The sequence below is a fragment of the Ciona robusta genome, chromosome 3 (assembly GCF_009617815.1).
Source record: "Ciona robusta chromosome 3, ASM961781v2".
NCBI classification, from domain to species: Eukaryota; Metazoa; Chordata; class Ascidiacea; order Phlebobranchia; family Cionidae; genus Ciona; species Ciona robusta.
The window spans coordinates 1749544-1770951 of record NC_143237.1 but is presented as its reverse complement, the minus strand read 5'-3'; the positions used below and the strand labels follow the sequence as shown (position 1 = coordinate 1770951).

General features: G+C 33.9%; 2 protein-coding genes across 2 annotated transcripts; one reads left to right on the top strand and one right to left on the bottom strand.

Annotated features, from left to right (window-relative positions):
- The first annotated feature begins 61 nt into the window (after positions 1–61).
- On the top strand, positions 62–21028 carry LOC149737557 (testis-expressed protein 2-like). Its single transcript, XM_089873773.1, has 25 exons — positions 62–424; positions 754–875; positions 7212–7375; positions 8507–8661; positions 8998–9153; positions 9497–9548; positions 10485–10572; positions 11310–11465; positions 11773–11933; positions 12627–12778; positions 13036–13148; positions 13452–13542; positions 14129–14261; positions 14602–14698; positions 14907–14982; positions 15349–15415; positions 15741–15854; positions 16016–16062; positions 16480–16626; positions 16911–17009; positions 17279–17397; positions 17635–17763; positions 18169–18420; positions 19164–19284; positions 19788–21028. Exons 1-25 carry the CDS (start codon positions 152–154, stop codon positions 19857–19859), a joined length of 3156 nt encoding a protein of 1051 aa, XP_089729899.1. The 5' UTR covers positions 62–151; the 3' UTR covers positions 19860–21028.
- LOC149737558 (uncharacterized) lies at positions 2173–4494 on the bottom strand. Its single transcript, XM_089873798.1, has 6 exons — positions 4219–4494; positions 3953–4097; positions 3441–3591; positions 3069–3127; positions 2887–3008; positions 2173–2629 (listed from the first exon to the last, which is right to left on the bottom strand). The coding sequence occupies exons 1-6, from the start codon at positions 4341–4343 to the stop codon at positions 2449–2451; spliced, it is 783 nt and encodes a 260-aa protein (XP_089729924.1). The 5' UTR covers positions 4344–4494; the 3' UTR covers positions 2173–2448.
- Positions 21029–21408: the final 380 nt, after the last annotated feature.

The window sequence follows — 21408 nt, the reverse complement described above, 5'->3', positions numbered from 1 at the left end:
CCACTACTATAAGCATGACCATGGAAACGTACCAGTGTGTGTTGTTGTGCAGTATTCTAACCGTTTTCATGGCATATTCCTTATTAAATAGTAGGCTATAGCAAAATGTAGGTGTATAGTAAATATTTTGTGTGTTTTACAACGTGGAACAATGAGCTCCAAAGCTAAAACTGTCTCGATGAAATCATTCGCACAATTGGCTGATTCGGATTCGGATGAATACAATATTGAAGATGAGAACAAGATATATAAAGATAAGCCATTACAGATTTCCATTCAAAAAGCTGGAACAGACACTACAATTTCTAATTTGACTGGTGAAGCCAAATCGAATCCAATCCCAAAAGTTATTGAATCATCAGCAGATACAAGCTTGGTGAAAGATGCAAATTCTCGTGAACACCAAAAATCGCCACATCCTCAGGTATATTATCACTAATGTATCTTCACACTTTTACCAATTACAGTTTCAATTGTTTTATTCAACTCAGTAAGACTTAATTTATACTGTGATGCTGGGTTCAGCAGCCACTTATCTGACATTTTACTCAAGTAGTATTTTATTTACCTATATTGTGTTTTTAAAATCTGTAGCTTTGTCCCTAACTTCTTTCTTTTCATTTTTTTGGTTAATTTGATCTTCGCTACTGTGTTCATGGATAAATATATTTTATTTTATGTTAATAATCCACCCAATACCTTTATAACATTTCAACAGTTTTTTAACTGTCTTTATATTATTATTTGACACAGGTTAAATCTGAGGTAGTTGAGCATCATCCTCTAAACAGAAGTTCATCAAATTCATCTTCCTCTTCATTAGAACTGGATGCAGGATTGGAAGGATCACCACAGTATAGATACAGGAAGCCAATGTAGGTTGAATTATTTTATATTTACTTGTTCAATGTTTATCGGCTGCAGCAACGTAGAGTAAGCTACACATAAGAAAGTCTTTTGAGTGGAAAAAGCGCTACTAATCTCTAACTATTATTGGTTACCCAACTCTTAGTTCTTGTTAATTTTGGTTTGTTGATAAACTAGTAAGTAGTAAGTAACATTAAGTTGATTTACCTGATCATAATAGAAAAGTGAGAATTCTTGATAAAGATCTAGTTAAGTTTATTGAAGAAGGCAGAAAACGTTTTCGTATATTGCCTAGCATTTTGTGATTGCCTGGTTTATACACGGAATAATGCTCTTTGTTTCACAATTCCTTCAAGGCAGTTGTATATTGGTGTGAGTTTGCTAACAAATTTCTGACAATACGCTAATATTTTATATTAATAACTTTATTTATTCTTTTACAACCCTATCCTGAATGTTATATAGCAATAGCATTAGCAATATACTATGTATATATTAAAATAGAAAAACAGTAAGTTTGAATATTGTTTTTTGCAACAATAACTGAAATTCGTAAGGTGTTTGGTGTTGTGTGGAAAAACTGTAAGATATTTAGTAAACTTTAAAACAGGCGTCATAGACCTAGACTGAATTACTGAGAATAAGAATGTGTGTTTGCTGTTTGGCAACATCTGCTTCCATAAATTTTTTATCATGCAGCCAATTATGTTCTGTTATTTCACAGTTTCTGCATGAAACTTTCAGCATACGTTTAGTTGCAAATAGAGAAGTTTTTGTTTTTACGGCATACTGATAGTTTAAATGTCTTCTGAAAGTCATGTAATTAGCAGTTGCAATCATATTCGTATAAAACATAATTATATTTGTTACAACTTTACAAGACAGACCTAAAGTAATCAACACACCCTCTACAACTGTTATTAATTATGTTTTCTTAGTTTACTTAATTTAGAATTGGAAAGTAATTGATACTTTGTACATGTAATTCATGGCTAAACGTCGAAAGTTCAAATTCAGCAAAATATTTTAAATAACACATGGACACCAAATGCATAATTATTGATAACCCCCCATCTATAACTTATGTGTTTATTTATTAAACTATTCATGTAGTTCCAAAGTATTCCAGTGCCCTTCTCGTAATGCGAATCTCGTTTAATTATTTAATTTGAAAATTGAAATATATTATTGTTGTATATATGTATATGTATATATATATATATATGCAATTATGCATAATTGATATATATTATTAATTATATAGCATACCCTATAAACTGTTTCCTACCGGGTGGTATATCACACTTGTTTTATAAATTTGCTGTGGCTTTATTTGTGTAGCAATGGTTCAACGCCCAGTTCAGGTTGTCGGTGAATGACATTTAAACAAAATATTTGGAAGTTGCAAACCACAGTAGATTTTATGCAATATTACTGTTGCCTAAACGTAGGAATGAAATGGTAGTTAGTTTTTCCAGAAAAATAAAAACAGTTGAGATAGTAAAAAAAGTTGTGTGTACCATTTTATTTTTAAGCAACAATTTTGAAATGTCCCATTTTAAATGTCATTTAAATTCCATCTTAGTTAGTTGTAGCACAATTGTAAAATCGGCGGCACCACGCAAATAAACCACTACCCTCCGCTTCATTGTGATCTGTGGCTTGAAATGCTGGTCCATATTGAATACTGTCTTCCCCGGCTGTATCATCTGTTACCTGGTTTCCTTTTGGATCGGGGCAACGATGATAACGGTGCTGGTAGCTAAAATTTTTTTAAAAATAGGTCATTAGTTGCAAAGCACTCTTTTTGACTTTGTTTTTTCATTTACTAGACAATACAGTACAACTGTGATATTGTAACTAGATTTATGGACGTTAGTGGTTATTTGAAGTTACTTACAGCATAAGGGGCATGTCACAATGTACCTTAACATTACATGTAGCTAGGCTAACAGATAGCTATGTTCAGGCCAATATTATACTGTGTTGTGAATATCATCTGTTTTATAAACCACATACTTTTGGTGAAGATGATATCTCATGTAACACATGATTATTGCGCAACCAATGAAGGTGATTATGGACATCATTATGCTCATTATTGCTATTGCATTGCTGGTTTTCAGTTCACTTCTTAATTTCTGAAACAAAACAAACAGTATTGAATTTTTGTGTCTCTACTTATACTTTGGTTCAAGTACCTTGTTTTCATGATGCAATTCCTGCATTTCCTTGTTTGTTATCATTCGCTCCATGAAGTCTAGGAAATATTTGTTGTTACGTAACATAATGTACACACAGACCCAGTCGAAATAGCGTCGATTTATATGGTGCAGACTGCAGAGTAGGGTATGCAAGCCTATCCCAACAACTTTGAAAGGGGCAGCAACTCTTCCAAATATTAAAGCAATTTTTCCTAAAATATTCCTAAACAAATCAAAACCTAGCTAACACATTTTATTGTCGCGATCTCGCAACCCTGAAATGGTATAAACCTGTGCCACTGCCAAGTGCCAAAAGCATGATGGAACCATCATTGTACAAATGTATCTAAACATAATATTTAGGCTCACCGTTGCAGTGATTCTTGCATAGCTTTTTCATTCCATCTACGGGATTCTCACAGTATTCATTGCAATGAACACAACTCAAACCACCTTGAAGGTCTTGAATGAAATACCTACCATGTTTAATGGCACATTTAAGATCTGCAGCTGTACTATTCTGGTGATAAAAACAGTTTGCCTTTTAAGAGAAGGATGATAGAAAAAAGAGAAATGATGAATCAGTTTTTGGGTTGGTGTATTAAAACTTTTTTTCTAATCATACAATTTAAAGATGTTTAGTTTGGCTAGTGGTGTTGGATATGTGTTTAACTAGCTGGTAACTTACGGCCAGTCAGCAACCACAAACTGTATGGATAGTCTTAGTTAGTTCCATAGGTTTACTCAGTTGGTAACTTTAACAATGGGTTTATATTTTAAACAATGTGCTATGAATGTAAGGCCAAGGGTGAATGTACAGGTACCATGCTTTATATTCATTTTCCATTTAAACAAGAAAAATCTAAATAATTATGTTTTACCTGAACAACTTGTGACACCTTTCTGTAGAAGCTAGGAGTTGAAAAATATGATTTATCGACTAAATCTTCTTTGTTTGAAGGCACGTCTAGATTGAAAACTTGGCCGTCATGGTAGTTGTAGCTGAATGATGGTTCCTTATCATCACTGAATAAGTCACACAATCATGTTAATTAGGAGTAGGACTAGGAGGTCCCTTTCAATATTAGATTTTAAAATCAAGTTAAATATGTCAATACCAATACAGTTAAGTTAAATACAAACTTACCTTTGGATATCAGGTTGTGTTACATTGGTCTGCTTGCTGACAGGAATGGCTGTGCAAACATGGCTTACAAAAATCACTATGCAAATGGTAATAAAAAACGAGGTTGTTGTGGTGTCTTTCTGCATATCTGAAACTTGAAATAAAACTAACTAGCCCAAAAGCGGATTCGTCATTGTATACAACCACCTTTTAAACCTTCAGGGATTGTTTGTTCCTTAATATTCGCCTTCTTCAAGCCTACGGAAATGGTGCAATCTGCTGTTACCTGGTACTTCCCCTGTTATTTCCCAACAAAAGTTGTCTGTTCATTGTATCGAACTCTTTTTACTGAAGGAACGTAGGCGTTCCTACTAAAAAACATGTTTTTTTTCATTTGCCAGGTCTAAATTTAGGGTGTATTTGCACGCTTCAGTGCAAAAGAGCCGGCCGGCTTTAAACAAACATGTTTACCCGACTATAGTTTTAGGTAAATGCCCGCTTTATATTGCGAAATAGTTACCAATTCAGATCGCTCGTCTCATAACTACAGCATGTTTCTCGATCGACAATATACACCGGTAAGAATAAACCTAGGAGAAAATGAACAATTGTCTTTTCTTTGCGTGCGAATTCCTTACATCACAACATAATTGTTCGACAGCTATAAAGTAGCATGGTATCATAGGGTATCATATTTATCTGCTATTGTGACCGGCCGGTGTCAAAACATGTTTATCACATGGAATAACTTTTGTTTTGATAAATTAAAGACATACTTCCCCCTATACGTCATTACTGTGTTCCATAACAACGCGACTGCGCCTTTTCACCTTTATTATTGATTTTCGTTCAAATCGCGTTGTTAAAATATAGGCAAAAATATCATATTTTCCGGTAAACGTGTTTTTCAAGCTGCTGCCAAATATACAGATTACGTTTCGCCGGTTTCGGTTTTCCTGCTTCGCAACAAAGAACCGGCAGGCATACATTGTCAAAAATGTTTTTCCCGGTTGAAACTTGGTCTTATATTTCCATGTCGGTAGACTGTGGGAAATTACATTGTTTAAACAGTACAAAGAAGTTTAATCAAAGCACTTGCCATTATGTTTTATTTCTTTTTATCAAAGGCGCGTCTTATCGGTTTAGGTCGACACGTGGCCTAGGTCAGGTCGTTTAAACTGAACGTTGTTGCAGTCCAAATCACAACATATTTACAAATGTTTAATTTATTCGAATTATCACTGTCCATTGTTCATTCAATTTAACCCATTGCGTAAGTTTTATATTTATGAATCATTCAGTGGTTCAATCTTTTGTAAACATTTCTTATAAAATAACACGATCGCTAATCGTGACTTTATCATACATCGAAACCCATTGCCGCCGTATTGATATTAAAGTAGGTATTCTGGATTTATTTCCTATCACTACTGTATGGCGAACGAAATAGTTGGATTTCATGGGAATCGTAAAGCTGTTGGGATTCTCTTGTATGTGAGATTCAACAGCCAAGCTTTTTAACTGACGTCTTTCCCACACCTTTTACTCGTAAGCGTGTTTTAACGACTGTAACGACATTCGTTTTGCTGTTGGTCCTCTTTATTAGTTGTTTCATAACTTGACCTTCGCTATCATTCTCGAAGAGATAAATAAAGAGATTATATAGTAGGGTGGGAAAAGACGGATCACCTTTCGCGCATAATATACAAATATCCTGATCGTGTTTTACACAAATAACAACGGTCTTTCGTCTATGGGAATCGTGACTCGTGCAGATACGATTTTATAATACTTGATGGTTTTGTTTATTGCCAAATGAGACACGAAAATAGAATGAAAATGTGTCCCATGTTCCCCTAATCTACGAAATGTTATACTATGCCCCATGCGTACCGTGATTGTGAACCTGTTAATACTAATAGGCAGACGGCGCGTTAACCATTTTATATGCTGCATACTGAGTGTTATGTAAGTTGCAATTATACTGTAAAAGGGTCGTTCATATACACTTGTTTGCGACCGAAATATGTACCAAACGTTGTGTGGTGTTCTATTTTACTTCGTTAAATTCACGATGTATTTTGACTTGCAATTCGATCGATGCAATTTGATGTCAACCACCGTCGTTATAATTGATCTTTCATCAGTCACCCTTCAGTTTTGCTACTTGAAGAAAACGACATCGAATGACAAATGAGTTCCTTTAGTAGTAGCAGATTTACAATGAATGAATGTAACTTGTTAGTACTCGCGTTGCAGCAACAACAGTGGTTATGCACGAGTGTTCTGTTTCATATACCTTCCGCAGTTCTGCTTATACGAGTTAACACGTGTCCACGTATATAACTCTGGGTGTATGTTTTTGTTATTGCATGGCTGACAACTTCGACAGCCCATAATCGACCACTAGGTTGGAGCTATTGTCGTTATATTGTCTTGCTCAAGGACAGATACGCGTAGCAAGAACAAGCAAATGTCAAACCGTAAGCGTTCTAAATATAAAATACAAGAAATTGCAATTGTACAGATGCAGAGCCACGTGGGTGTTCGTCGTATTCGATCTGATAAGCAGCCGTAAGGTGGTTGTCAGATTAATTTTGATCCCACTATAGATCAATATATTGTTGGCGTTCCACACCACGCAACGCTCGTTTGTTTATAATACAAGACTCGCGCTTCTATCGTAACCACGGTCTATTTCGGTCTATCAGAATGAAAAGGAAATTACTTGTCTGTGTTTAATATAAAGCGCAAGGCAGCATTTGAAATAGTATATTATTCAGTTCAGTTTCCTATCCAGCAGCCTGCTTGTTCAAAGCTTAGCACAACTTTAATTTTCAGTTTAATTGTTTTATATTATTGAGTTATTAGCTTGGTGTTACCAAGGGTTTATATCATTATTAATGACTTTTATTTAAAAGTTGTTCTATTACCTCAGATAGTTATATCTTAAGATACTGCAAGAAATAAGCAAGGATAGTGATTTGTAACAAACCTCAACCTTTCTTGACCAGATTATCTAAAGTAAGAGGATCATCCGTTGGCCGCATCCGCGATATAATGCCCAGGGTAGAGGACACAGATGGGGGGAGCGAACCAACAGCCACTGGATACTACAGCACAGCATCAGCAATGTGGTTAAATCGAGGAAAAATACTCTCCAATCTTAAAAAGCAAGGTTTGTTGATAATGATATTAATATTTCTAATATATTAGGGCGGGGAGGACAGGATGCCTTTGGCACATAATATTCAAGTTTTCTGAGACCTGATCGTGTTTTAAACAATTAACAACAGTCTATGGGAGTCGGAGGATACAGTTCTATAAATCTTTGAATGTTTTTTTGTTTACTACTAAATCGGATGGAAAAGAGAATGGTGTCCCATCTTCCCCCATCCTACTATGTATAAAAAGACTGTCAGGCACATTACACTTGTTTTATAAAAAATGATCTTATAAAATTTGTTTTGGTGCCAATGTTAACGTCTAATACCAGTTGTCTTCATCTTGGTGAATTTCATTCAACAGCACAAAATACTAATTCCTAGATATGGTGTCGAAACATTGGTACATTAATTGTCTAATAAACTCCAAAAGACCTGTTTTAAAAACCTTCATATTAGGACCTCATTATATAGTTGTTAAGTTAATCCCACTATAACATAAGCTGCTGCATTTAATCTTATTGGCTTGTGCTTTCATTCCATAAGTAGTTACTCTTACTCAAACTGATTTTGGCTTGACTCTTGTTATATTTGTCAAAATATTGTTGTAATAATGCGCACAGCTTTGTTAGTATTGGTATTATGTTGAATTATTTAGTGTTATGATTCTGTAATGTAATATACACACTGGTAATGTTAACATTATATCTCACCACAGAAGTATAGTCTTGTTATTTTGTTAAATTATCAACTAGTAATTATAGTGTTAAAAAATATTTGCTATATCCAATTGTATTTAAAACTAAGGTATGGAATTTGAATTATTTTCCTCTTGTATTTTATACTGAGGTAATGGGTCCACTCCGGCCTAAATCTTTTTTTTTCCATCCTTAATAAAACCATACAATATATTACAAAGTTGCTCATGCAGTAGGAGTCGACCCACAATCCCTGCATTCCTTTTTCTTTTCCTTTTTGACAAAACCGCAAAAAGGTTCCACAGTAAAAACTTTGCTTCTCTTCTTCATATTAAGCCATATAGTTTTCATAGTATTTCTGCATTGAATATCCTGGTATAATATGGAGCAGAGTTTAGCCAGTATAAAGCAAGGTTCATGTCAATATATCACATATTTTCCATTTAGCATCAGATGGTGTTCGATCCCTCACACAATCCACAAGTTTAGACACGGGACACAACCAAGGATTGCTCGCTACATCTACAGAGCCAGAAGTCACCAAACCCCCTCCAAGACCTCCACCTCCTAACTTTACAAAGTCCTCGGAGGGATTGATCAAGGTATCTTTCCTCTCCAGTCTGAAACAAGTGTTTGTTTTTTCCTCGAACTAAACTTCAGTCTTGTGTGTTGGTTATTGATCCCATTCAAAGTCAGAATTAGGGAAAAAATGATTTTTTCCAGTCTTCTATATTTTGTATAAAATGTAAAAACTGGACTATTTGTATAAAATGTAAAAACTGGACTGATTAAGGTATCTTTTCCCTTTGATCTGAGCCTATTATATGGGGGTTATAACCATAATATGGATAATGAATCCCCTTTAGAGACAGAATTAATAAGAAAAAGTCCAGACCTTTACAATAATAGTTAATATTTTTTTTTATACTTTTTCCTAGATTGAAGCAGAGAATTTAGAAGAGGTAAAAGCGGACACGGAGGTCAGCTCTTTCCTCCATGGGTTTAAAGAGAAAGTTTCCGATCCTCTTCAAATCCTCCTCAACAAGAAGAAAGAGGAAGATGAGCTGAGGAAAGAATTGGAAGAGATGCATTTTGTGAGTTTCTATATTTTTGAAATGTGATAAGAGTTTGGCAAGAAATGATCTTCTGGAAAATAAAGCAATATATGTTTTAAATTTATTTAACCAACTTTAAAATATTATCTACCATGCAGAAGATTTCATTGTGTTATAGTATTTAATAAAATTAGTGTTAGAAAGTATTTTGCCAGCGACACATCATGCATGAGACTATGATGATAGCAGCAGGATATAATTTTATATTTTTGGAAATATTAAAGTCGTATTTTATCTAAGTATTTTATCGAATTTGAGCATTTTTGTGTAGAATTTTTGTTGTGTTTTAAAAAATGTCCACTTAATTTGATGTTTTATCCAGGAAACTGCAAGCAAGAGAGCAACACGCCACCGTTCTTTCACAAGTTCATCGGGTAATAATAATATACCAACTATTAACAAATATCATAAGCATATATTCTGTAAGATATATATTTTGCCTAAAATGGCATCATAAGTCTCTTAGTTTTGATTTTTGACTGTTAAAAATTTGGTAGCACTTGTTCATCTTTATGATCAGTAGGTCAGGACCAGATTCACAAAATTTATCGCTTCACAGTGATATACTGTATGTTTGTATCAAGTTTATTAACATATATCACAAGTAACCTATATTGCTGTTATGTTGCCAATATTGCTATTATGACTTTTTAGTTGACATTCTTTTCCACACTTTTTTCAACTGCAGCGTGTTTTAATGACTGTTGTTTTGCTGTTGATTCCCTTCTATTCCTTCTTTAAATAACATGATCTTTGCTATCGTTTTTTAAGAGATAAATTATGTTTTGTTAGTTAAATTTTGCTCATAATGTATGTGACTTCATACATAGATATGTTATTTAAAATAAATGTTCTAGGGTTTGAATTAGTTAAATATATCAGCATATAGCTTGAATTCATACATAATATGTTTTAAAGAGCAGCAATCCACATATTCCTCCTTTTTGTGTTGAATTGTCCTGTGTCATGTTATAACATGAATAATTTATGGGACGTACAATATTACACAAGGGATCTGGTGAATTCTTTTTGTGCTAAGATGGTTTGGTTTTTGTTCTAAATAATTAGATGTTAGTTAATTGCCACAAACACCTTTTATAAGAACAGTTTTGCCACTATTTATCTTATTTTAGTAATATTGCCATCATTCCCAACGTTAAAATCAATTTCAAATGTTTCCTATTATAAAAGTGTGAAGTATCACGAATACAATTCAAATTTTATTCTTTCCCAAATAAACTCAGGAAAATTAAAGCTGCAAAGCAACCTTTACAGTTTTTCTATTAATGTTCCCACAAAACTTTCCACAGCAATTGACAGTGATCAATCGCCTAAGGTTGAATTCTACCGACAATCTGATTCTCCATCTCAACAAAGGAAAGCAACCGAAACCAGCAGGTGGGAATCTAATTACTTGCTTTTGGATCTCATTAATCACCAATTAGTGAGGAATTGAATAAATTATTTTATTGGGTGTCATTATGTCAGTTTGGCTTGCTAATTATTATATTGTGACGTTTACAATTTGGAATATCACATTAATGGTCACAGGTGTAACAGTAGTTAATTTTAGCATACACCTCGTTTAAAAACATGAATCCCTCTTTTCTGCGGGGATGTGTCGTCTTTAAGTAATAGACGGAAACATTTGGAAAAAGAGGGAAATTATTTGTTCATTCTGTAGTTTTTAACATATGGTTCATAAAGTTTATGAACCATTGTCACTATAGAATGCCACAATAAAGAAAAGAGAATACAAACTAGAGTGATCACTAAATTTAAAAAAAAATCCTTGCCTGTCTGGCTGCATGGCACCTATGTAGAACAGATCACTAAATCACTGCTTATTCAAGACCAACTTTGTAGATTTTTTTAATTCAATCCCCATTGAAACATGTATGGCTCATTTATTCTTTAAAGTATTATAAATTTGGTGATCAAAATATTGACTTAAATTTAAATGTTATTAGCATTTGTTAATTCTGTTTTGTTTTTGCAAACGCATTTCAAGTGTTTCTTTCCTTGCAGTTCCTTACAGTTTCCTTTCCTTCCATTAATACAGCTCTGCTTGGATAAATCAGATTCATTCATTTTTAAATATTTTCTAAACTTAACTATCAAAACATTTGATGCAGTTATAAACAATCATTCGCGGTAAGCCTTTCTTCACTTCTTGGTCGACGACACAGTTTAGATGAAGCTTCAAGTTTAAGTAAAGAACTTCAAGAAGTCGACACGATGACAGCGAGCGAAGAAAGTGATCCAAACCTTCTGGAATCTTACTCAATCAAGTAAGTTCTTCAATCTCTATTTTACACAAGTGTCACCTTTTTAAACTTTTAATGAGACTGTTAAAATAAAGTTCACACATAGATGCCAATCATAGGAACCTTATTTGTTAATTTGATGTTTAGGTGTTTAATTTTCTACCTAAACAGTTGTTGTTATGCAAAAACCCTTACCATTTAAGCAAATTTCCTGTTTGTTTAAAAAGAATAATATTTTTTGTTAATTTTTTTTTTAAGTTTATTTTTTAATATAAAAAATGTTTTTAGGTTTTTCTCAGTTTTGGTAACTAATGTTTGTCACTTCCAACAGCAACAACAACGTAACAAAGCCATCTCTCATGGTTGAAGATGAGAATGAGATCATAAAAGCAGTTGAACCACCACCAGTGCTAGTGTTACTGACCATCTGGTGTATTGTTTACTTTTATCTCATGTTTCCAATCCCTGCAACCATTGTTACTATTGTTCGAAGTAAGAACTATTTCTACCTTAACATCAGGCTTCCCAAATTTTTAACGGCAGGCTTCCCAAACATTTTTTTATTGCAACTGCTTTTAATCATCTTAAAACAATTATAAACTGTCAATAAACCATTTTTAAGCCCATTTATGGTTAAGTATATGCAGAATTGCAGAAATGTGTATAAAATTGGTATATTCTAGGCGAAACCTAAAATTTGTTTAGAGACCGCAGTTTGGGAAGCCCTGATTTAACAAAGTTGATTTTAATTTTTACCATGTAAAAATTAATTTATAGCTAAATTTTCTCTCACAAAATTGATTATTTAAATATTGATAATTGCATTTGTTATTTAGGTGTCTAACCATATGTTTAAAAGCAAGGCTTTGCACTACTACGCAACATTTTAATTTAATTATTTTAAAAACCTTTTAAACCTAGAAAATTAAAGGCGAAAATAAAAAAAAACTTTGGGTTATTTATTAGTGGCTGATGGTCAGCCTGGCAGCTTTCAGCTGTTGTGGAATCATTCTAGAAACTTGATGTTATATACATTTAAAATGCTCTACTGCCCAAAGCAGGCTGTAATCATAATCCTTATTTGGACTGTGTTTAATTTGATATGGGTAAGGCATGCTATGGAATCTTGGGTATCGGTGCTAGGTGGCTTTATAAAACAACATTTAATTTGATTCATATACACAGGTTTTATGGCTGGTTGTATAATGACATCAAGCGCACTATGCGTATTTGCCCCAGCATCCAAGAGAACAAGACCCTTCCTACCTTTATTTATAAACAGAAGTCAACCATATGCGATACCAAAGACATTATATGACCCTAATCTACCATTGAAGGTTAGAAAACTCATTGTTTGATATGGGTTAAACTAACTCGACAGACCCATGCAGAAGAAATGATTTGGAAATTGTTTGTTTTGTGATATTAAGTATTAACGGATTTTTCATTTGCCATACAGCAAGACATAATCAGGGTTTGCCGTTAAAAGTCTATTTTTAAAACATATGCCAGCAATTACAGGCGATTTCTTTTACACCTATAATACACCTGGCAGTAACAACATATTAACATGTTGATGTTTTCATTAAACCAGGGTTGGATGAATGAAGCTTTCTTCTACGATCCACAGACTTATCACATAAGCAATACACAAGCTGCGTTTATTACATTAGATGGAAACACACTGAGAATACAAACCCCGCAAAAGTAAGTTATTTACTTGGTAGATTTGTATGCAGCTGCTACTATGGGTTTATGAGTCCTTGGGCAAGGCAGTCAACGGTAACTGCTTCAGCCGAGTGGTTACTTCATAGCTGTCTAAATTGTCAGCTATACGTTACAAAAAGTTTTAAAAAATCAATAAAGTAAACATCCACAAAATTACATACCTGGTAACTTGTAAGCAGACATGAAGTGTGCACACCAAACAGAATACCTGTGTTATAATGATTGTCATTGATCTGCCATGTGATGGTAAATAAGTTACATTCAAATAATTTGAATCCCCAGAAACATCTCACGTAGAAGCACATACAAGGAAGGAAACATTCCAATATCCAACGTAATCCATCAACGATTGTTTGACATCACGTTTGCCAAGGTTTGTTGGTCTATTTGTTCCTCATGCGTAACATTCAGTTGCTGTAATAATGGATATTTGTCAAACATAAGGAACCTCATTGATTAATGTGGTGGATGCAATATACTTTAGCTCTGTCTGTTTGTATAAAACTTACAATGTTAACATACAAAGTCAACATACTTACATGCTCCCTTTCATGCTCCCTTTCATGCTCCCTTAATTGTTGAAACATGGGTGACAATATATGTTTTTCACCCCGGTTTCAAGCTCATTTAAAAGGTTTGGAATCTATTAATTTACTTAACGTAAACATCAATTCCTTTAACCCCCAAAAGTGGTGACTAATCGTAATGGGTGTCCAAATTGTCAGTCATACAGAAAGAAAAAGACAACTCCTCCCAAAATAACATGTTTAAACATTACCCACACATCTGCTGCCATCAGCTTATGCGTCATCAATTTGTTACTTACGAGGCTACCTACACCTACCAGTATCTACCATCAGACCCAGTATCCTGCAGTTACAATGCGAAGACCTAACCACTGACCAACGGCGCCATACTGTATCTTTTTTAAGACCCAATTCTTAATGTAAATATTCCAGGTTTACCTCAAGCCAGAAGGTTTGGTTAAGAAGCGAGTATGGAGCAAAAAATATCCAATTTGTGTCGAGATTCCAGTGAAAGATCAAAACAAAATGAAAAGCAAAACCACATCGTTGGAAACAGATGAACAAGGTGAATCAATTCTACTAAAATTTGTTCAGAAGTGACACATACAAAATCTTTCTTTCTAAATACAACTCAATATGAGTTTATTTTATATTGTATTGAGATTTATACTGTATTTGAGAATTTAGTAGCCATCTTTTTTGACACTTTTACTTAAAGGGGCATACCATTTAAAAAAATACATAAGTTTCATAACGGCAGCAATAAAACTACATTCGTCAAAAACATGCTGAGGTTAATAAGTACTTAGGAAAAATGGAAATAGCTAACCAGTTAACCAAGCATTTTACAAACCATGAACTGTAGTTTAAGATCCATCATTCTAACTGCCATATTATTTATCTAGCCAAGGATACAATGAATGAAAATGTTGACGTTAAAGATATGGAATGTTTGTATTTGTTTGGAAGAACTGATCGACAGAAGGAAGAATGGTTTTACAGGTCAATTAACTTATTATTATTTCAACTTTATGTAACTGTCCCATTGGAATACCCCATTTTGTGGTTTTGGACAACTAAAAGGCTTTTAAACATAGTTTTGCAGATTCACTGACCAGCAAGAGAAGATCTAATGAATAAATTGTATATTTATAATCTTTTAGTTAAATAAAGTTCATTTACTTTATTTAATCAATTATATTACCCCCAGAATTCAGAGAGCAATCAACGTTGCATTGGCTCGACATAAAGTGAATAAAACTGAACCTAATCAAAAGGAAGGCAATGTAAGTATTTGTACAAATACTTCTAATGTGGGTATGCAATGTACGGTACGCATGCCCTGGGTTAGGTTATGATAACATGTATGGATACATTAAATAGTACTTAGGATTCACAAAGTAAGCGGTAAATTTGTTACATTGCCTGAATTAAAGTTAGTATTATGGGATAATGGAAAAAAGCACCCTAATTGTCGTAAAGGTAGACACCTATGTTTATGGGTGTTCTATTTTATATGGGTAAGGTACTTAAGAACTTAGGTTTTGGAGACTGTTTTCATACATCTAAATTGAACATGCTTAACATGCAGCTAGTATGCTTCGGTGGCTTCAACTTTGCATAATCTGGATAAATATTGTTACCCATTGTAGGAAAATGAGCCATTGTTGAACATAGAGGATGAATGGGGAATCATTGAGGAAAATCATTATGAAGAAGGTGGGTAGCTGTATCTATTTGGCCATATTTATTGTAATTGTTTTTATAAAAAAGTTTTTAATTTGCTATTATTAAAAACGATAGAATGGTATTTTTGTATTTATATTTGCAGGCATATAACATTTTACTTAAAAAGTTTTCTAAAAACAATTGTCTAAAAAATCTTTACAAAACTTTAAACCTGAAAAAATCCCAAAATGTGTGTGTGCTAACAGTAATAGTGTTAAACAATAATTATACAGAAATAGTCAGAAAAATCTGTGTGTACTGATGTGCTGAAGGTAATTTGTGTTCACTAATAGATATTTAAATTTTATTGTTTCAGAAATGTTCTTGTCCTCAAGCCTTCGCAGTGTAGATACAATTAACAGCGATCCACTTCGAGCGTACAAGGATTATTATTTACATATATCAAGACTCATGCCTGATGATAAACCAAGTAACTTCATGTTCCTCATATTTGAATGCTAAATAGTAAATACCATAGATTATGGATACAAGTTTTGATGACTGTTATTTTTCTGCTAATTCCCTTCTTTTTCACTGTTTTATTTTTAGTCTGATCTGCGTTAAACTATTTTTTTTACTTATTTTTTACAGAGTGGCAAAACACACAGAGGAAAGGTGAATATCCAACTAAAATTGAGGTGAATTTTCATGATTTGTATTTAAACAGTTTGCATAAAAAATGTTTCCTTTTTTGAATTAAGCTCCTACAAGTTATGTTATAATGTTAGTAAAACATTATTTTGGCACTTTTTCATTGGTCACAGTCGGGCCTCCTAACCAAAAGATGCTGGGTTCAAGGATCATTGCTGCTACCCAAGTAAAGATATGTATCCTAAGCAAGACACTTAACAGCAATTGCTCTAATCCAAGGCTTACTAATGCATTGTCCAAATTTTCGGTCATGCACAAAAAATAATGCTATATAACCTTTCGACATCGCTAAAGATGGTTTTAGTTTTAAACCGAAACGCTTGAGATGAAAATTATATTACACATGGGCTGTCATGTTTGAATTAAAACTGTAAGGTAAGTTTTCTCTTCCTTTTATGATGAAGAGCGTGGATGTTGGGATCCAGGAGCCAGGGTTGGATGTTGCTTGGATTAATGCTTTACTCGGGAGGATCACTTTTGATTTTCTTCGACAACCTTCGTGGGCAAAGTGGCTTTCAATCAAAATCCAAAAGAAACTCGACAAAATAAAAGTAAGTTTTATTTCACGATAAAGAACTGAGGTCAACGACAGTTGTTATAAACGGGTGTTCTGTTTCATAAACTTCATGTTCGCTTACAAGTAATTACGTATGTCACGTTGTTGGTAAATTTTTTGGGTTCCAGCAGCTGTGGTTAAAGTGTCATAACAAAGGACACATACACCTACAATAGTAGCAGCGATGAGCCTCGAACCCATAAACTCTGGACCAGAGGCAGGCGTGCTAACCACTGTGCTACAGTTTACATTACCCTTAACACCATAACCTTATTCCAGCTTCCTTACTTCATGGATGAACTGAAGCTAACAGAGATGAATCTTGGAAGTACGGTTCCATTAGTTCACCAAATATCTCTTCCTAGACTTGATGCACAGGTATTGTATTTACTAATGGTATCTATAAACTCTATCAGTTGGTATTCTAAATTGAATTAATTAAATCATATGCACTTTTTAATAACATTGTTGGGTGATAAACTCCCAAAGGAATAGGTCGATTCTGGTCTAAGGTTCCATGGCATTCTACGCCTTATAACAAAATGCATTTCTATCTGTGAAGCACTTACTGATTCACATACCATTGATATCTGCATTTAAATTTATTAACAAAATATCTGGCTCTTAAATTAAAAGCTTTATTACAGGGTTTGTGGCTTGAAATGGAAGTGACTTATATTGGAACTGTTCAGATGACGCTTAAAACAAAACTGGTTCTCACTAAGCTTGGAAAGCAAGAACCAGTATTGAAAGTTGATAAAAACAGGTATGTGTGAATTTAAATCATGAAAATGTAACCTTGAATGATAAGCAATGTATTATGTAATAACATTCTTGTGTCCTACCATGCAGCCTATCAAAAATTTAAAAAGTTTTCAAAAATAAAAACAAAATTTTAGAAGTTAAATGAAAGTAATTTACAAAAAATAAAATATTTAAATTTCAAAATATTCAAAAAACTAAATTTAAAAAATAGAAATTTAAAAAAAATGTTATTTTTAAGTTTGAGCGGATCTTCAGCGATCACAGACAGCGACGCGGAGGATAGTGCTGAGTCATCTGACGACGAAGATGAGTCGACAGTTTCAAGAATTGTCGGACAAGTTCAAACTGCTGTTTCTAAATTTGATGGGTGGGTTCAATTTTGGGTTTTCAGATTTTTTGGGAAAAATTCTTGCTGTATAGTACTTGGGGTTAAGATGGACAACCATTGAAACATAATATCCCATAATTTCTGGATAATTAGAATTCATAGGAATCATGTTTTTGATTTTTTTATCAAAGTTTGGGGTCACATTGTTAGAATACAGTTACACTAATAGTTGTCAAACCTCGGGAACTTCATTGATTACATATAGCAAAGGCAAAGTACTTTGGCTCTGCTTGTTTGTATAGGCCAGTAAAGTAAAAGCTTAACACTATGGTGCTAAAACATTGTGTCAACTCTGTTTCAAAATCTGAGATGACGTGTCACCCTATGCACCTGTAATGTTACCCTTATTGTAGAATCAAATATTCATCAAACTAAATGTTTCAGGCCCCAAATATTGAAGGGGAATCCCAACCCCCTAACCCCACCCACAGCAGGGGCTGCCCCTCCAAAGAAGTGGGTTCGGATCGTGGATTCCATCGCAAAGTCAAAGTATTTTCAAAGAGCGACAGAAAGTGAATTCATCCGCAAGAAATTGGAAACAGTTTCCAACACACCCATGATGTTAAGTGTGGAGTTGTTGCAACTACGTGGCGTCCTCGCGATTAATATCCCACCGCCTCCTACTGACAGAATATGGTACGTGTATATATATATATATATATATATATATTGCTGTGGGGAAAGACACTTTAATCTCATCTTTTCCACTCATGTAAATCCCAGGTCAATGTTATGTCTTGGCTAGGATCTTACCCATATTTAATGGTATAAGCACACTTATGGCTTTTATACCTTTTCCCTGTATAACGTGAAAGAGATTTTCTGGAATTTTTTGTTTTGTGATCCAGAAGGACGGATGTTTTGTCTGTCATGTGACAAGACATAATCAGGGTTTGCCGTGAAGTATCTTGTCCAAAGACACATGTGTCTGCTGGGTTACAGGCAGGCGCTTTCCCCTGATTTTCCCCCCTGATGCTTAAAAATCACAAAACAAACAATTTTCATGAGATCTCTTTCACACTTATACCTGGCTGCAGCAACATATTTGTCGTTGTGGCAAAGTGGTTAGCAGGCCTGCCGTTAACGCAGAGGTAATAGGTTCAAGGCTCGTCGCTGCTACTATTGTTGGCGTATGTGTCCTTGTGCAAGACACTTAACGGCGAATGCTCCAACCCAGTGGCCACTCATGTGTTGTCAAGAATATCAGCCATACATGAAAAAATTCAAAAAATAATCACTTACAAAGTAACATACATGATAACTCGTAAGCTGGCACAGGGTGTATGAACACCCGTGTTATAACAGCTGTCGTTTCCGGCCACGCGAGGATAAAGTAAGTTATATTCATTCATTTATATACAACCTTATGTTTGTTGCAGGTATGGGTTTCGAGAGCCACCAAATATGGTGATAAAAGCTCACCCACAAGTTGGGGAGAGGCTTGTCCGAACCTCACATGTAACTGACTGGATAGAAAACAAGTTACAGCAAGAGTTCGTGGTGAGTTAAGATTGATGGTTGATAAATTTGAATCATTTGATGGTATATTTATTTTAGTTACCATGATTTTTTGCAAGTTTAACAAATAAGCATAAATGTTTAACTTATGTTTACATTTTTAGGGATAAACCTTATTTTCCGTTTACTAGGTGCTACAATAGTAAAGCGATTCTTTTGTTTTCAATAAAACTTGCTTATGAGGCAAAGTTAAGCCCAAATTTGAGAATAATTCGTTCAAGTAAAAGCTTCTATTGCAACCAGTAGTTTCAAGTTTATCACAGACTTAGATAAGGAGGCAAAAAACAAAAACAGTTGTTGTCAAAAAAGGACAGATAGTTTTGCATAAGTGTGGAATGAAGTTTTTTAGTCAATTTTAATGGATTAAAGAAGGTGTTAAAACAAAGGAAAAAACAAAATTTTAAGTCAATATTTAAACAAAATATTGAGTCAATATTTTTGGAGCAATTTTTTCTCTTTTACAAACTATTTCGCCCACTTTATAGAAGGTACTCGTGATGCCGAACATGGACGACATTCCCATCCCTGTGATGTTCAACAATCGCACTTCGTCGTGACCCTTGTTTACCAGTGTTGACTAACTTGGTGTGTAGCAAGTGATGTATTTACTTACAAGTGTTCCCTGCTTATTTTAAAACTATCTTTTTAAACTGATTATGTCAAATCAACTGGGTATTGGTTTATTTGTAATTCTTCTGGTTGTTAAACAGTTTTTCTTTCACTTTTACCCTGTATTAACCACCTGACTTGATAACTCTACTTTTAAAGCACTTAACGTAGAAACTGTTGTGTTAAAGCTACATACAGCATACATTGAAATAGCATACATAGGTAGACTACAGACATTCTGATTTAATATTTACAAATGCAAAAATAACATTTTGCAGTTTTCTCCACGTTTGTGCAATGTCATGTTGTTGAATGTGCAATATAGTAGCGGTACATTAACCAATTCATGCTTGGCCCCTTCACTGATGTAGCTTCATTCACATTATTTTTCATTTCATATCACGCACCATGCTTGCAAGTGTGAATGCTCTAATGTATTGTATGCACCACTTAATAAAATAAGTTTTTCCGCCCTACACAGTGATATACACCAAGCTTTGTAGAACACACACACACACAGCAGTAATAATGCCGCCACAATTTGTAATGATCACCTGCAAAATATAAACACAACTCATCACATCCCATACGTATATAAACAAATATCCTTTAGATCATTTCCTGTACCATGTATGACACAAGCTTTATTGAAAGTTAGTGTAACAACAGTAAAAAATATTCAAAGATAAATATGCTTTGTTTAATACGAACATGACAGCTTTTATGTTTGATATTTATATGGGGTGTCATGTTTCTATTGAAACTGACCATAAAGTTTTTTATTCACCTAAATATGCTTTGTTTCACATAAGTATGTCAGTGCTTCTCAACCTTTGGTACAAGATATTGGGCATAAAGTAATAGAAAAGATTTGACAATCTCCAAAACTGTACACATTTTTCCTAAGCAGTAACTGTCAAAAATGTTTACTGATCGATTTATTTTTGGCCAAACAAAATCAAAGAACCATCTTTGGTCTTGCGGGCTGAAAAGTAGTGACATATATTTTTTTTCAAATAATCAAGTTGCATTTTGTGAGTGTTGCTTTTTAAATTTGCTGTGACAGAATTCTTCACTTTCTTTGCCTTCTATGTATGAAATACAATTCAATGTGCAATTTCATTTGTGATATTATATTGGATAAGTTATTATGGTAAACATTGGGATAATGAAACGATAGGACTTTAAAACTTTCTCAAAGAAAATCAGACTTACATTGAATAAATGTTTGTCATTCAACTTTTGGGGTGATTTTAAAGTGAAATTCATTTGTGATATCATATTGAATAAGTTATTATGGTAAACATTGTGATAATGAAAAAAAAGACTTTAAAGCGTCAGTTCTCAAAAACAATCAGACCCAATTTAAATAAATGTTTATCATTTAAGTTTTGGTGTGATAGTTTTTTATGTATATAGTATGTCTGACAATTTAAACAGCCATTCAGGACAATTGGGTTGAAGCAATTACTGTGTAGTGTTTTACCCAAAGACACA

Excerpts from the sequence above, each read along its gene's own strand:
- LOC149737557 (XM_089873773.1), top strand. The coding sequence starts at position 152 with ATGAGCTCCAAAGCTAAAACTGTCTCGATGAAATCATTCGCACAATTG. Across the intron at positions 876-7,211 it reads TATAGATACAGGAAGCCAAT|ATTATCTAAAGTAAGAGGAT; the intron begins GTAGGTTGAATT and ends TTTCTTGACCAG. Across the intron at positions 17,398-17,634 it reads TTGAAAGTTGATAAAAACAG|TTTGAGCGGATCTTCAGCGA; the intron begins GTATGTGTGAAT and ends GTTATTTTTAAG.
- LOC149737558 (XM_089873798.1), bottom strand. The coding sequence starts at position 4,343 with ATGCAGAAAGACACCACAACAACCTCGTTTTTTATTACCATTTGCATA. Across the intron at positions 3,592-3,952 it reads AGGTGTCACAAGTTGTTCAG|AATAGTACAGCTGCAGATCT; the intron begins GTAAAACATAAT and ends TTTTATCACCAG. Across the intron at positions 3,128-3,440 it reads ATGCAAGAATCACTGCAACG|ACTTCATGGAGCGAATGATA; the intron begins GTGAGCCTAAAT and ends AATATTTCCTAG.